Source organism: Microcaecilia unicolor, chromosome 10, assembly GCF_901765095.1.
Source record: "Microcaecilia unicolor chromosome 10, aMicUni1.1, whole genome shotgun sequence".
In the NCBI taxonomy this organism is placed as follows: Eukaryota; Metazoa; Chordata; class Amphibia; order Gymnophiona; family Siphonopidae; genus Microcaecilia; species Microcaecilia unicolor.
In genome coordinates, this window is record NC_044040.1 from 209,891,181 (window position 1) to 209,906,757 (window position 15,577).

The 15,577-nt window shown below is 47.0% G+C and overlaps 1 protein-coding gene across 2 annotated transcripts in view; it reads left to right on the forward strand.

The window, feature by feature from the left end:
- LOC115478934 (probable cation-transporting ATPase 13A4) overlaps positions 1-13,758 on the forward strand; it is a 115,458-nt gene extending 101,700 nt beyond the window's left edge. Inside the window, exons 26-30 of one of the 2 annotated variants that reach the window (XM_030216590.1) lie at positions 2,869-3,043; positions 4,718-4,899; positions 6,645-6,733; positions 11,457-11,537; positions 13,417-13,758. In XM_030216590.1, the coding sequence (XP_030072450.1) occupies positions 2,869-3,043; positions 4,718-4,899; positions 6,645-6,733; positions 11,457-11,537; positions 13,417-13,632 (743 nt within the window). In that variant the 3' untranslated portion in view covers positions 13,633-13,758. Of the gene's footprint in view, positions 1-2,868; positions 3,044-4,717; positions 4,900-6,644; positions 6,734-11,456; positions 11,538-13,416 lie in introns of those variants that run through there. The other variant, XM_030216591.1, reaches the window with a different exon arrangement.
- The last annotated feature ends 1,819 nt before the right edge of the window (positions 13,759-15,577 follow it).

Consider the following 15,577-nt stretch of genomic DNA (forward strand, 5'->3'; position numbering starts at 1 on the left):
ACCACCAGCTCTGGCACAGACCCTATAGGTCTGCCCAGCACTATCCCCGCCTCCCAACCACCCGCCCCGCCACCCACCACCGGCTCTGGCACAGACTGTATAAGTCTGCCCAGCACTATCCCTGCCTCCCAACCACCCGCCCCGCCTCCCACCACCGGCTCTGGCACAGACCGTATAAGTCTGCCCAGCACTATCCCTGCCTCCCAACCACCCACCCCGCCACCCACCATCGGCTCTGGCACAGACCGTATAAGTCTGCCCAGCACTATCCCCACCTCCCAACCACCAGCCCCGCCTCCCAACCACCGGCTCTGGCACAGACCGTATAAGTCTGCCCAGCACTAGTCCCGCCTCCCAACCACCAGCCCCAGCACAGACCGTATAAGTCTGCCCAGCACTATCCCTGCCTCCCAGCTACCAGTCCCGCCTCCCACCACCAGCTCTGGCACAAACCCTATAAGTCTGCCCAGCACTATCACCGCCTCCCAACTACCAGTCCCGCCTCCCACCACCAGCTATGGCACAGACCGTAGAAGTCTGCCCAGCACTATCCCTGCCGCCCAACCACCAGCCCCGGCACAGACCGTATAAGTCTGCCCAGCACTAGTCCCGCCTCCCAACCACCAGCCCCAGCACAGACCATATAAGTCTGCCCAGCACTAGCCCCGCCTCCCAACCACCCGCCCCGCCTCCCACCATCGGCTCTGGCACAGACCGTATAAGTCTGCCCAGCACTATCCCTGCCTCCCAACCACCCACCCCGCCACCCACCATCGGCTCTGGCACAGACCGTATAAGTCTGCCCAGCACTATCCCCACCTCCCAACCACCAGCCCCGCCTCCCAACCACTGGCTCTGGCACAGACCGTATAAGTCTGTCCAGCACTAGCCCCGCCTCCCAACCACCAGCTCTGCCACCCATTCTAGGCTAAGCAACATTTAACATTTTCATCCAATTCTCTTCAACAACTGTTTGCCATAGCCTTGTTTCTAGCCTCAAACTAAGGAGTCCTTTTATTTATTTATTTGTTGCATTTGTATCCCACATTTTCCCACCTATTTGCAGGCTCAATGTGGCTTACATTATGCCGTAGTGGCGATCGCCATTATCAGAATGAGAAATACAGTGGTATTGCATTAAAGTTCATAAGTTACAGAGTACTTTAAGCAGTCAGGTGTAGTCCCTGCTCGACAGAGCTTACAATCTAATTAGGACAAACAGAACAAACAAGAGATAAGGACAACATGTAGCAAGATTCCGGAATCTCAAAGAATAGCAAGATTCCATGCAGAATCCCAAAGAGTAGCAAGATTCCAGAATCCCAAAGTGTACCAAGATTCCAGAATACCCAGAGACTACTATTACTACTTATCATTTCTATAGCGCTACTAGACATACGCAGCGCTGTACACTTGAACATGAAGAGACAGTCCCTGCTCGACAGAGCTTACAATCTAATTAGGACAAACAGGACAAATAAGAGATAAGGGAATATTAAAGCGAGGATGATAAAATAAGGGTTCTGAACAAGTGAATAAGGGTTAGGAGTTAAACGTTTTTAGTGATCAGACTGTTATGACTGTTATGACTTAGTAATTTGCGGTAAAAACTGGGTTTAGCGCACCCTTTCAAAGGTTTTTCCCGGGTGCTAAGGCCATTTTTACCGCAGCAGTAAAATGGCCGATTTTCCAATTTTTATATTAATGGCCACGTGCTAATGTTCTATTAAAGGATGTAAGGGAGCACCGAGGATAGCTTAAATCTTGTACAACGTCAAGAGAGGATTATTTGTTGTACATGTGCTAACGTTGCAATTAGCATGAGGCTATTAAAAAATTTGTGCGAGTGCACTTGCGTACACCTGGTTTGTAAGCGGTAAGCACTGACACGCTAATTCTGTGCTAACCAGTTAGCAGGCAGTAATGTAGCCCACTCCCTGCTCCCAAACACGCTCCTTCTGTAAAAATGTTATATTTTTTAGTGCGTGGTTGGAACTCATTGAAGGATACCTGAGCGTAGCGTTACCATACATCTGGATTTACCCGGACATGTCCTGGTTTTGCCAGCTTGCCTGTTTGTCCGGATTTGCGGATGAACGGGCAGGCTGATGGGCCTCAGGGGTGTCCTATCCTCCCCTCCCTTAGTGTGGTGTCCTGGTGGTCTAGCGACCTCTTTGGGGCAGGAAAGAGCCACCTCTTTCCTGCTTGGTGCGGCTGTAGACTTCTCTTGTTCCCGGCACCGATTAAAAATGGATTCCGAGAGTTCAAGCGGCAGCCCCGCGACTCTTCCGCTTCACTATACTATGTTATCTCTACAGTGGCGTAGCCAGGAAGTTTTGACAGCGGGTGCAACAGTGAGGTCTTCCAACCTGTGAGCCTTCTGGCTGCCTCTCTGTGTATTCCAAGCCTCATTCTGGCACTTTCAATGCATTCCAAGCTTAACACTGGTGTCACACTGAAGGGGTGGGGGTGCACACACAACAAACACACCTTGTACAGATGCACCACTGCGTCATCAGGACACCTTCATGTAGGGGTTTTATAAAGGGTAGATGGATACCCTTTGGAAGACTACAGCCTTCTATCTCAACAAACTCAAAATTAATTTTCTAATTTTAAGTCAAAATGGAATGAAATCTAAAGATCTGGTTGCCATGATGCCAGTTCGCAGATCCAGTGACCTTAAGCCGACTTATATTCTTTTCCACTTAATTCAGAGTTTAGTGTCTATTCATTGGTGAGATGCATTGTAAATTCCTAAGTCATTGGTATAATACCTTTATTATTGATTGTTAGTACTGATGTCATTTTGTAATTGCATATCTGAGATGATTTAATGAAAAAAAATATATAAATTATATTTTCTAGTGAGTTCCACCCATGCCTATCCAAAGCTGGCCCCGTATAGACCTCCAGGACAGCTGATCTCTCCCCCTATGCTGCTGTCAGTGATCTTTAATATTTGTTTCAGTGTCGCCATGGAAACCTATGCCTTTGTCGTAGTCCAGCAACAACCCTGGTACAGTGCCACAGACATGTCCAGGTAAAAATCAAAATGCATGATGATAGAAGCATGCAACACACATCTCAAATCTACATTGTTTGCATGCTGTGATAGTTTTTTAGAATTATTTGGAGATGCTAATGGTAGAAGATATCTGAGGAAGAGAGCTATAAAGTGCTGAACGTACAACAGTATGGGGTCCTTTTACTAAGCCGCTGTAAAAAAGTGGCCTATGGTAGTGTAGGGGCGTGTTTTGGTGCGCAGCGGGCCAGTTATTACCGCATCTGCAAAAAAGAGGTTTTTTTTAAAAAATGGGCCAGGAAAAGGGCCTGCGGTAAAACTGAAACCAGAGCGCGCCTAAAACTGGCCTCATTCCTTCACCCAACGCATAATTAAACTCAGGAATTCATTGCCGGAGAACGTGGTGAAGGCGGATAGCTTAGCAGAGTTTAAAAAGGGGTTAGACAGTTTCCTAAAGGACAAGTCCATAAACCACTACTAAATGGACTTGGGAAAAATCCACAATTCTGGGAATAACATGTATAGAATGTTTGTACGTTTGGGAAGCTTGCCAGGTGCCCTTGGCCTGGATTGGCCGCTGTCATGGACAGGATGCTGGGCTCGATGGACCCTTGGTCTTTTCCAGTGTGGCATTACTTATGTACTTAACGCCACTCATTGATCTAGCAGTACGGGCTCTCGCTCTACACGCGTGGTGACCAGTCGGTGAGTGCCAACTGCTAATTACCACCAAGGAAATAAATAAATAAGTCACCCAGGTGTTAGGAGCGCGCGGCGAATCTGAAATTAGCAGCAGGGGGAAACGGTAGCCTGGAGTTATTCTCATTTTGGCGCTCGCTGCAAGCACGTAGAGCCTAATGTGCTTTTGTAAAAGGGCCCCTATCTTTGGCATCAATCTTCTGTTGGCCCAACAGAAGCAATCTCAACCTATGAAGGGATAGAGTCTGGCTTTCTGCAAGACCAATATGGCTAGTAGAACTGTAGCAATTGTTGGACAGTAGATTGTAAATTCCCAGTTATATGTTGTGTGGACAGGAAATCCTTTGAACTGTTGACTCCTGTCTTTATAAGTCCTTTAGAGGTCCTTTTACTAAGCCAGGATAGAAAGTGCATGAGAGGAGGGGGAGCATGATTTGGGTCTGCTATTGGCGGGACAAGGAAATACACATTTATGGGAAAAAACATTTCCTGTTGAATTTTAAAGCAGATGAAAAGCATGCAGAAAATTTAAAGTCGTGCTTATTTTGGCCAGAGCTTTACATGTGTGATTAAGGGAGTGATTCTCGTTAATCTCCTATTGTTTATTTCCATCCCCAAAATGAAGAAAAATAAAAATTATGGCCTCGCTTACTACTTAATTGTGGCATTTAGATGTATAGATTTGTACAACAGGACAGCTGTATGTGGAAGTTGCTGGGTTTGTGCCACTTATTTTTTCCATGTGTGTATTTAAAAAATGGCGGCTCTTGCTGTGAGCCCTGGCAAATACCCGTGCACATCGACCTGTCCTTAGAAGTATTTTACAAAAGGCTCCATGCTCAGACCTGAGCGCCTGAATGCCAGTCTGAATGTTCTATGTAAAACAAGCCTCTTATACGTTGAGATTTTCTTGTTCCTGTCTTACCTTGTTGTTCTTTTGGAGGATTGTTGGATGTATAACTTGGTAAATGTGTTTTGTTTTTGTTTTTGCAGCGGATGCCCTGGTAGAAATTCAAGCATGAGTAGTAACTACAGTTCCCAGCCGTTTGGTCAAGGCATAGCTCACATAAGTTATGAAAGCACCACATTGTGGTTAATAACTGCAAACCACTTTGTGATCATCGCATTTGTGTTCTCCAAGGGAAAGCCATTCAGGCAACCAGTATACAAAAACTGTGAGTATCATCTTCTGTTCTGTAGATCGTTAACACGAGAAAATCCTCTCAGATTCTGACAGTTAGCAAGCCCTTCCCAAAGCTCCTGCAACCAAGCTGACCTCTAGTGACGAAAGGAATGTAGTTATCAATGTGGGTTACCATTAAGAAGTGTTATTTCATCACTAGGGAGTGTGGAGGGGCATAATCGAACGGAGGTGCCCATCTCTAAGGGCGTCCATCTACGGGGATGGCCCCGGGAAAGGGCAGAGCCAACCGTATTATTGAAGAAGATGGGCGCCCATATTTCGTTTCGATAATACGGTCCGGACGGCCCAAATCCCAACATTTGGGTCGACCTTAGAGATGGCCGCCCTTAGAGATGGCCGGCATTGGTTTTTGCCGATAATGGAAACTAAGGACGCCCATCTCAAAACCGGCCAAATCCAAGCCATTTGGTCATGGGAGAAGCCAGAATTTGTAGTGCACTGGTCCCCCTCACATGCCAGGACACCAACCGGGCACCCTAGGGGGCACTGCAGTGGACTTCATTAATTGCTCCCAGGTACATAGCTCCCTTCCCTTGGATGCTGAGCCCCCCCAAATTCCCCCCCAAAACCCACTCCCCACAACTGTACACCACTACCATAGCCCTTATGGGTGAAGGGGGGCACCTACTTGTGGGTACAGTGGGTTTCAGGTGGATTTTGGAGGGCTCACATTTACCACCACAAGTGTAAGAGGTAGGGGGGGATGGGCCTGGGTCCGCCTACCTGAAGTGCACTGCACCCACTAAAACTGCTCCAGGGACCTGCATACTGCTGTCATGGAGCTGGGTATGACATTTGAGGCTGGCATAGAGGCTGGAAAAAATGTTTTAAATTTTTTTTTTTAGGGTGGGAGGGGGTTGGTGACCACTGGGGGAGTACGGGGAGGTCATCCCCGCTTTCCTCCGGTGGCCATCTGGTCAGTTCAGACACCTTTTTGAGGCTTGGTCCTGAAAATAAATGGTCCAAGTAAAGTTGGCCAAATCCTCGTCAGGGCCGTCCTTCTTTTTCCATTATCGGCCGAGGACGCCCATCTCTTAACCACGCCCCCGTCCCACCTTCGGTACACTGCCGACATGCCCCCTTGAACTTTGGCCGTCCCTGCGAGAGAAAGCAGTTCAGGACGGCCAAAATCGGCTTTCAATTATACTGATTTGGCTGCCCTTAGGAGAAGGGCACCCATCTCCCGATTTGTGTCGGAAGATGGGCGCCCTTCTCCTTCGAAAATAAGCAGGATAGTTATAAATGTGGGCTACTGTTAGGACATGTGATTTTTACCACTAACGCATGCTATTTTAGCACAGGTCCCATTTTGAAAGGGTGAGCTTTTGTCACCAACCTGCATTACCACAGCAAACTTTGTTATTCCAGCAACTCTGGAGCATCGAGCCTCAAAACATGGCCTGATGCTCCCAAGCCATTCTCAAAGGGGCCTGTTCTACAACAACCGCCATGTTTATGAAGATTGAAAGGACTATTGGGAAACTTCAAGCAGGGCAATGAGTGCACTAGTGCTTCTCCAATGAATGCAAATTATCTCGTATAGATATTCATTTTGGATATTCTGGAAACCTGGGGGTGGGGGCTGGGGGTGTTGCAAGCGCAGGTATAAGAAGCCCTGAACTGCACAATGACATGTTTCTTTTGTGGAGATGATCAGTTGCAAATGTTTGCGTGGTGGAAATCTTTTGGCTAATGGAGTTTTTCTTTTTCTTTTAGACATTTTTGTGTGTGCCTTGCTTGTAGAAGTCGCTTTCACCTTGTTCATAATATTCGCTGACATCGAGGGTTTATACATTGCCCTGGAAGTGAGTATTCTAGGAACAAATGTAAAGACTTTTGTACTGATAGAAGAGATTGTTCGTGTGGGCAAGCAGGCCTTCTGTATTCTCACATTTATGCGACGTCATCTGACGGATCCCAGTGCAGATGCTGCCTAGCATATACAGCTACTAGAAAATTCTAGCAGTGTTCCACCGCGCATGCGCAGGTGCCTTCCCACTTGATGTGCAAATGCAGGTTGCTCAGTCTGTGTTTTTCTGCAGAGCTGGAAGGTTGCGTCTTTGAAGTCTCTGTCCGGTGCTTTTCACAGATACCTTTTTGATGTCTCCCTGTGTGGGTTTTCATCATATTGCTTCTCATTTTTTTCAAAAGTTTATTATTATTATTTTTTGTTAGGTTTTTGGCTCTTCAAGTTTTCCTTTTTTTCACGCAGCTCTTTAGGCCCCTTTTAGACCTGAGCACTGGCCTCAATTTAAGCCTTGCTTTTTGTCACTCGAGATTGAGTGTGGACATGGTTCCACTAAGCTGGGGAACGCACAGACTCACTCTACCCATCTGGAGTATTGTGAGGAATCTGACTTGGACAGCTCATGGGAGTCAGAGGAGGATCCACATTACTTCTTGGAGGAGTCCTATGAATCCCTTCTGACCCCTCAATCTCAATCTGAGAGTCTCTTATTCACAGATTTTGTAAAGGAGATGGTTTTGACCATCCCAATTAAGTTGGAGATGGAGGAGGAGCCTAGGGCAGAGATGTTTTCTGTCCTGGACTATGAATCTCCTCCCAAGAAAGGGGTCACAGTTCCATAACACCCTATCCTTAAGGATGAGCTGATGTAGAATTGGGAATCTCCCTTCTCAGTGCAGGTTGTACCAAAGAAGGTTGATATGCAATATCATATCCAGAAGGCTTCTGAATTGAAGCAAGTGCAATTGTCTCACCATTCTCTGGTGGTCAAATCTGCCCTCAAATGAGCCAGAAGTTCCAGGACTCATGCCTCGGGGTTCTCCTAGGTAGAGAGGTCCTGACCCTGAACTCGTTTGGGATGAAACTTTATCAGACCTTGATGCTCATCAACCACATCCAGACTTACCAGCTGTACACAAGCATATACTTGAAGTCTTTGGTGAGCAGTACACTTAGTCTCATGTACTCTATCCCTCAGGAGCAGGCCTCTGAGCTTTGCCAGTTAGCTAAAAAGCAGCTGACGTGCAAGCCATATCTGACCAGGGGCACTTAAGACACCTTTGATATTGAAGCCAATGCTGGACTGACTTCTACGGTGTGTGCCCTGATGGAGGCTGAATTAGATTTGGATGGACCGGCATGGAACTTTTCAGGGGCTTTGACAAGAACTTCAGAAATTTTAGAACAAGGCCCATGCTGGGCAGACTTCTATGGTCTATGCCCTAAAAATGGCCAGGGTAAATCAAGAACAGGTATATATTCCATATGTAATGAGTTTATCTTATTGGTCAGACTGGATGGACTGTACAGGTCTTTATCTGCTGACATCTACTATGAATCCATGCTCAGGTGTGGTGATGTGTAGACTCTCATGACTGCATATCTCTGATTTTGAACCAGTGGTTCAAGAGGGGTTAGCTGATGTACCTTGCCAAGGAGATGCTCTTTTTGAGAACAAGGTAGAGGAAGTCACATACCTCATCAAGAAACATACTGAAACCATGCAGTCCCTCTCTCGGCAACCTCCAGTTAGGTCCTCCTCCACTGGGAGGTTCTTGAGTGGGCCTAGCAGCAATGTTTTGAATCACAGTTTCCTCTTAAGCATCAGTGAAACACCAGAATACAAAGAATTACAATAATCCATCTGAGATAGAATGTTATCATCTGTTCACACAGGTACACGCTTAGGGCTAGATTCGGTAAATGGCGCCGAATGCTATTCTATAATGGTCACTCAAAGATGAACGTCCATTATAGAATAGTAGTGAGTGCCAATTTTGGTGCCCAGGACTTATGCCTGATGGAACCAAGGGTAATTCTTGGCGCCAAATTTAGGTGCATATCTTTGGTATTCTATAACACTGCGTACAAATGTTAGGAATTTCCCTGACCCGCCCATGCTGCTAAAATGACCACACACCCTTTTGGGTTGCACGTTATAGTATTTGGGCACGCATTGTTATAGAATAGTGCATAGTAATACTGTATGTATGCCTAATTCCAAATTTAGTGCCAATGCATCTTGAATTGGCGCACAAATTTAAGTGCCATATATAGAATCCGGGGTTAGGGGGCAATTCTACTACTACTACTACTATTTAGCATTTCTATAGCGCTACAAGGCGTACGCAGCGCTGCACAAACATAGAAGAAAGACAGTCCCTGCTCAAAGAGCTTACTATCTAATAGACAAAAAATAAATAAAGTAAGCAAATCAAATCAATTAATGTGAACGGGAAGGAAGAGAGGAGGGTAGGTGGGGGCGAGTGGTTACAAGTGGTTACGGGTCAAAAGCAATGTTAAAGAGGTGGGCTTTCAGTCTAGATTTAAAGATGGCCAAGGATGGGGCAAGACGTAGGGGCTCAGGAAGTTTATTCCAGGCGTAGGGAATATAATTCACTGCCTCCCCCCCCCCCCCCTTTTAGGTGCTCCAGTGCCATGCAGTGAGAGCTTATTCTATTGTAGCATCTGGGTGTCCAGATTCTATTATAGAGTGGTAGTGTAACATTACTACCCCATGGTTATACCAGCCATAGATCTGGCATAAATGCGATCATGTGAACGCGGCAAGAACAGCATAGCTTATAGTATTCTGTAAGTTGCGTGTGGAAGTGTGAGACTTGCCTGTGTCCTGTGGCTTGCTGGTAAATATTTAATAACAGGCTCTGCCCCCCCACAAAAAGCAAACTATATGTACGTAACTTTATTATATGTTCTATTGGTACAAAGGTACAGTGTAGCAACCAATTTACAAATTATATTAGAATATACAATATTCTTTACTGTAAATTCCATATGGCCATGCAACCCCAAGAACCCTTCCCCTTCTTCCTATAAGCCCACCCAACTGTTTCCACTCAACAAAATAACACAACAGATGTACAGACCAGTAGGACCCAAAGCAGTACAAAACAAGTAAAGTCATAAACAACACAGTTTATGCCAAATCTTTTAGTCACCTTTAGGACTGATGTAGGGTGGCTACAAAATCGGTAAGCGGTCTTGAACACAAAAAGTATAGGGACAGGCTTATGAACCTCAACATGTATACGCTGGAAGAGAGGAGGGAGAGAGGAGACATGATAGAGACGTTTAAATATCTCAAGGGCATTAATGTACAGGAAGAGAACCTTTTTCAACTGAAGGAAAACTCTTGAATGAGGGGGCATGCGATGAAGTTAAGAGGGAATGGGCTTAGGAGTAATCTGAGAAACTATTATTTCACAGAAAGGGTGGTGAAAGCGTGAAATGGCCTCCCGGTGGAGGTTGTGCAGTCGAGGACTGTGTCAGAGTTTAAGAAAGCATGGGATAAGCAGGTGGGATCCCTTAGGAAGAGGAGGGCTTGTGGGGTTGCAGAGGATGGGCAGACTGGTTTCGGCCAGCCTCTCAGACATCGCTGCCTGGATGTCCAACCGGCATCTGAAACTGAACATGGCAAAGACTGAGCTCCTTGTTTTTCCACCCAAACCCTCTTCTCCTCTTCCCCCACTTTCCGTCTCTGTGGACAACGCCCTCATCCTCCCTGTCTCTTCAGCCCGCAATCTCGGAGTCATCTTCGACTCCTCCCTTTCCTTTTCTGGCCATATCCAGCAGACAGCTAAGACCTGTCGCTTCTTCCTCTATAATATTAGCAAAATTCGCCCTTTCCTTTCTGAACAGACCACCCGAACCCTCGTCCACTTGCTCGTTACCTCTCGCCTTGACTACTGCAACCTTCTTCTCGCTGGCCTCCCGCTCAGCCATCTATCCCCCCTTCAATCTGTCCAAAATTCCGCCGCACGTCTTATCTACCACGTGAACCGATACTCTCACATCACCCCTCTCCTCAAATCGCTTCACTGGCTCCCAATCCGCTACCGTATACAGTTCAAGCTTCTCCTATTGACCTTCAAGTGCACTCAATCTGCAGCCCCCCACTACCTCTCTGCCCTCCTCTCCCTGTATGTTCCCACTCGTAACCTCCGCTCTCAGGACAAATCACTCCTATCTGTACCCTTCTCTACCACCGCTAATTCCAGACTCCGCCCCCGTCTGCCTCGCATCACCTTATGCCTGGAACAGACTTCCCGAGCCCATACGCCATGCGCCCTCCCTGCCCATCTTCAAGTCCTTACTCAAAGCCCATCTCTTCTCCCTTGCCTTTGGCGCCTAACCACCTTCCCCATTCATGTTACCTACACTGACTACATAGTTTGTAACCTCTAGATTGTAAGCTCTCCTGAGCAGGGACTGTCCTTCCCCATGTGAAACTTGTACAGCGTTGCGTAACCCTGGCAGCGCTATAGAAATGCTAAGTAGTAGTAGTAGTAGTAGTGGATGGGCCATCCGGCCTTTATCTGTCATCATGATTCTATGTTTCTATGAAGAGGCAGGCGAATCAACACCATGTTTAGCTCTCGTGGAATGAGTCGCCGCTGAGGCCTTGAGTGTGTTGATTTGATTAAGCCTGCTTACCAACAAGGAAGTATTTGGAAACGTTTTTGGTGTGAAGCATTATTTATTAGCTCTCTCTTTTTATTTTTTATAAGTAAAACGGAATTCTCCATTTCCTTCTCCCACAGCTTGTCTGCACTCCCACCCTCTGGAGGGTTCACATGCTAATTATACTGGTTGTGTGTTTTGTTATATTAACGTTTGTAGAGGTAAGAGAACTTTACTTACATTTTTGAGCACTGTGCATATGTCAATATTCAGTTCTTGTCCATATATAATTGTACTTTCAATCAAAGTATGTGCATGTGATTTAAATAAAGGATGCCTATGTGAGAAGTGCAAAATGCACCTATTTGAAACAATGGCCCTTTTACCTAGCTGCAGTAAAAAAGGGGCCTGTGCTGACGTCGGTACGTGTTTTTCACACACAGCGCAGTCCCTTTTACCGCAGCAGGTAAAAGGGAAGTCACTCTTTCCTGCAGGAAATGGCCATGTGCCAAGTAATGCACTTGCCGCTTGGCTATTTCAGGGGAGGGGGGGAGCCCTTACCACCACCCACTGAGGTGGCGGCAAGCAGGGGCGTAGCTACGTGGGGCCATGGGGGCACGGGCCCCCACAGATTACGCCCTGGCCCCCTCTACATTTGACACCCCCGCCACTGTCCGCCCGCCCCCACCCCGCTGCCGCATCATCAGGTACATTGTTTGCTGGCGGGGTGGGGGTCGGTGGCAGGGGAAGGGGGTCAGCGGCAGGGGGAGGTGGCTAAACAGTGCCCCCCACCTCAGGCTCTGGCCCCCCTCCCATCGAGGTCTGGCTACGCCCCTGGCGGTAAGGCTCCCACGCTAACCCGGTGGTAACCGGGCAGTGCCGCTGGGTACATGACGGCATGCTAGGGGTGGGAACTAATGCCGGGCTCCATTGTAAAGTCCAGCTATACCAACCACCTTGAACACAACCTCTGATCACAAAACCCACAGCTTAACTGTGTTGAGTAAAAACCATGTTGTCTGATGTGTTTTAAATGTGCTACTTATTGGTTTCATGGAGTTTCCTGTAGTGCTGAAGGGAAGGGAAAGGGGATAGAGGATGGGACTTGATATCTACTGCTTTTTTGTGGTTACAATCAAAGCAGATTACATATTATATACAAGTACTTATTCTGAACCTGGGGCAATAGAGGGTTAACTGCTGGATTCTGTATATCGTGCCTAGCATTCTGCCTAAATCTAGGCATATTCCGTAACAATGCCCGTAACTTAATTGACTTAACAAGCCAATTAGCATTGTGAACCGCACTTCACAAGCAATAATGAGCACTAATTGGCAATAATTAGAATTTACGTGCATAACTGCCTATGCTTATGCTGTAATGAACTGCACCTAAATTCTAAAGCGCGCAGTTCAAAAGGGGCTCGATTATGGGCAGGGAAATGGGCATTTCATGGGCGTTCTCAAATGTACATTCATTGTTATAGAATATGGCCAAGTCCGCGTAAATCTACATGCAGGGATTTAGGCCACATTTTTGTTGGTGCAAATGGACATGCGTAGTTTTAGACACTGGGATATCAACTAAGCGTATTCTATATACCGCACCTAAATCTTATAGAACACGATCAGGCAAAACTGATTTCTGTGCGGATTTTCTGGGCACCATATAGAATCTCCCCCCTAACTGACTTGCCCAGAATCACAAGAAGCTGCTGTAGGAACTGAATCCAGTTCTACTGGTTCTCAGGCCACTCCTTCACTCCATATTGTTTGACGGGCAAACAACCATCTCTAATTTATTTGCTTTACTTCACTTGTTATTTTATTGACTTCTTTCATATCTCCTCTCAGCTGTCTCTTCTCCAAGCTGAAGAGCCCTAACCTCTTAGCACTTCTTCATAAACGAAGTTCTCCATCATTCGCCCTTTTCTGGTTCCACTATATTTGTTCACAAAGGGAACTCATACTGCACGCAGTACTCAAGGTGTGGTGGTATCATTCCTTTCAGAATCATTCCTGCTATCCTACTTTCTCTTTTGACTGTCACTGAACGTTGAGTTTTGAGTTTCAACGTGTTGTCCACAATTTCTTTTCTAGGATATTATCCTCGATAACAGAGCACTTTGGATTGCACTGAAGAACTGCTTTCGACTCTCACCTAGCAGTCAATATAAAAAACTGCGGAACGTCTTGGATAAGGACCCAGACTGGCCTCCATTGAACAGAACCATCTACGCAGACCAAGTAGGCGATGGAGCAGACAGCAAGCTGCAAGTGTTTTCCAATCCAGCATTTGAGAAAAATGAGAAGTAGAGTGACTGATGGAATTCAGGGTGCCAATTTTTCATGCCATAAAAAAACATTTTTGGTTGATGCTTTGTTTGTATATATTGTAGAATTCTGTACTTTATTTGTTTTAAAATAAAACTATAAAATTGAGATGTTCTTTTATGTCTATACATTGACCTGTGTGTGTCTCCTTTGCACTCTGGAAAAGGACATTTTCGCACCCTTAGAAACTCTGTTGAGGATTCTCTGTCTCATGCTGTTCGTGTTTTCTTGTCTAACTTATTAAGTATGACATAAACTGTCAGTCCTTTAGTAAAATAGACTCGGGTCAATATTCAGCTGACGATAGCCTTTTCTAAAAAAAAAGCTGACTATTGCTGGGTACATGGGCGTAGTTTGCCTGTTTCATTTGGGGGGAGGGGGCAAAGGGTGGGACTTGACACATTAGCATATTTATTTGCATACATACATATTCATACACACACTATCTATCTCTCCCACTCCGTGGATCAAGTGCCTTTCCCAATCTCCCCAACCCTCCCATCACAGAATCTGTCACTCTGCTCCCCCATCCAGCTTTTCTTCACTTTCTTGCTTCCCTCTCCACCTCCCCCTGGGTCTGGCATCTCTCTTCCCTGTCCCCCCCTCCCCGCCATGATGCAACATTTCTTTTACCCTACCTGCGGGTGTAGCATCTTTCTCTCTCCTTCCACGTCCGTGGAGTCCGGTATAACTCTCCACACTCCTCGCCCCGCCTGCAGTCCTCTAAACTTTCAGCTGCCGCTCCTGCATCATATCTCAGCAATGAAAACTCACTGCCTTCAGCCTGCCCTGGAAGATCTTCTCTGTACATCATCCCACCTACGCGGGAACCAACATTGAACAGAGAAGAGGCTGAAGGCAGTGAGTTTTCATTGCTGAGGCTACCGGCGGCTGGAAGATTGGAGGACAGCAGATAGGGCGTTGTGGAGGGGTGGTGGATAGTGATACCGGGTGTCGCGGGGTGGAAGAAGAGAGAGAGAGAGGAAAATAGAGTGGTGCTGTGGCAAGCTTTTTTTTGGGGGGGGGGGGCTTCAACTAAAGGCAGTTTGGGGGGCACTGCCCCCCTCACCACCCCAAACTATGCCCATGCCAGGGTAGTCAGTGCTGGGTCATGTGTGGGCACAGGTACTGAATATCCGGAAAGGGTAGCATTGATGCTGGCTGCTGGAATTTATAAGGGTCCCGGTAATATTCAGCCAAGGCCCATATGTAAGACAGTTATGAGGATCCGGGCTGAATAATGGCCGGGGTACACATAACAATAAATGAATTCCCAAGCCCTTAGATTCCCCTCTACCATGAAATGCCCCCCCTTCCAGTCCCCCATCCAAAATGATCTCCCTTTCAATCTCCCTCTCTCCACCTGCAACAATACCCCCCACACCCCCTGCCATCATCATAGACCTTTTCCAGGCCTATCTAGCATCCCTGGTGATCCAGTGGGGGCATCGGAGGCAGGAGTGAACCCACTCATTCCTGCCCCTAGTGGCTGCCTCATCAAAATGGTTGCTGTGAGGGCAGTACTTGGGTAGTACTGCAGGGCTGCCGCAAGAGGACTTGTCAGCCATTTTGATGAGACAGTGGCTAGGGGCTAGAGTGAGAGGGGTTCACTCCTGCCCCCAATGCCCCCCTCCCCACTCGATCACCAGGGATGCTTGGTAGGCCCAGGAAGGACCTAGGGGATTGCAGGGGGGAGGGAGATTGAAAGGTGGGTCATTTCACGGGGATGGGGGATTAGAAAGGGGGCTGTTTCTGTGGGTCCCAGCTAAATATTGGCCAGGACCTGCATAAACTCTGGCGGCCAGCACAAATGCCTGAACACCCGTAGCTAGTTCTCTAATTTGGGACAACCTCAGGTAGTCTGAAAGGTGAATGTGTAACCTGAGAGATGCACCAAGAGTGTGAAGCGAAGCAAGTGCTGAAAAAG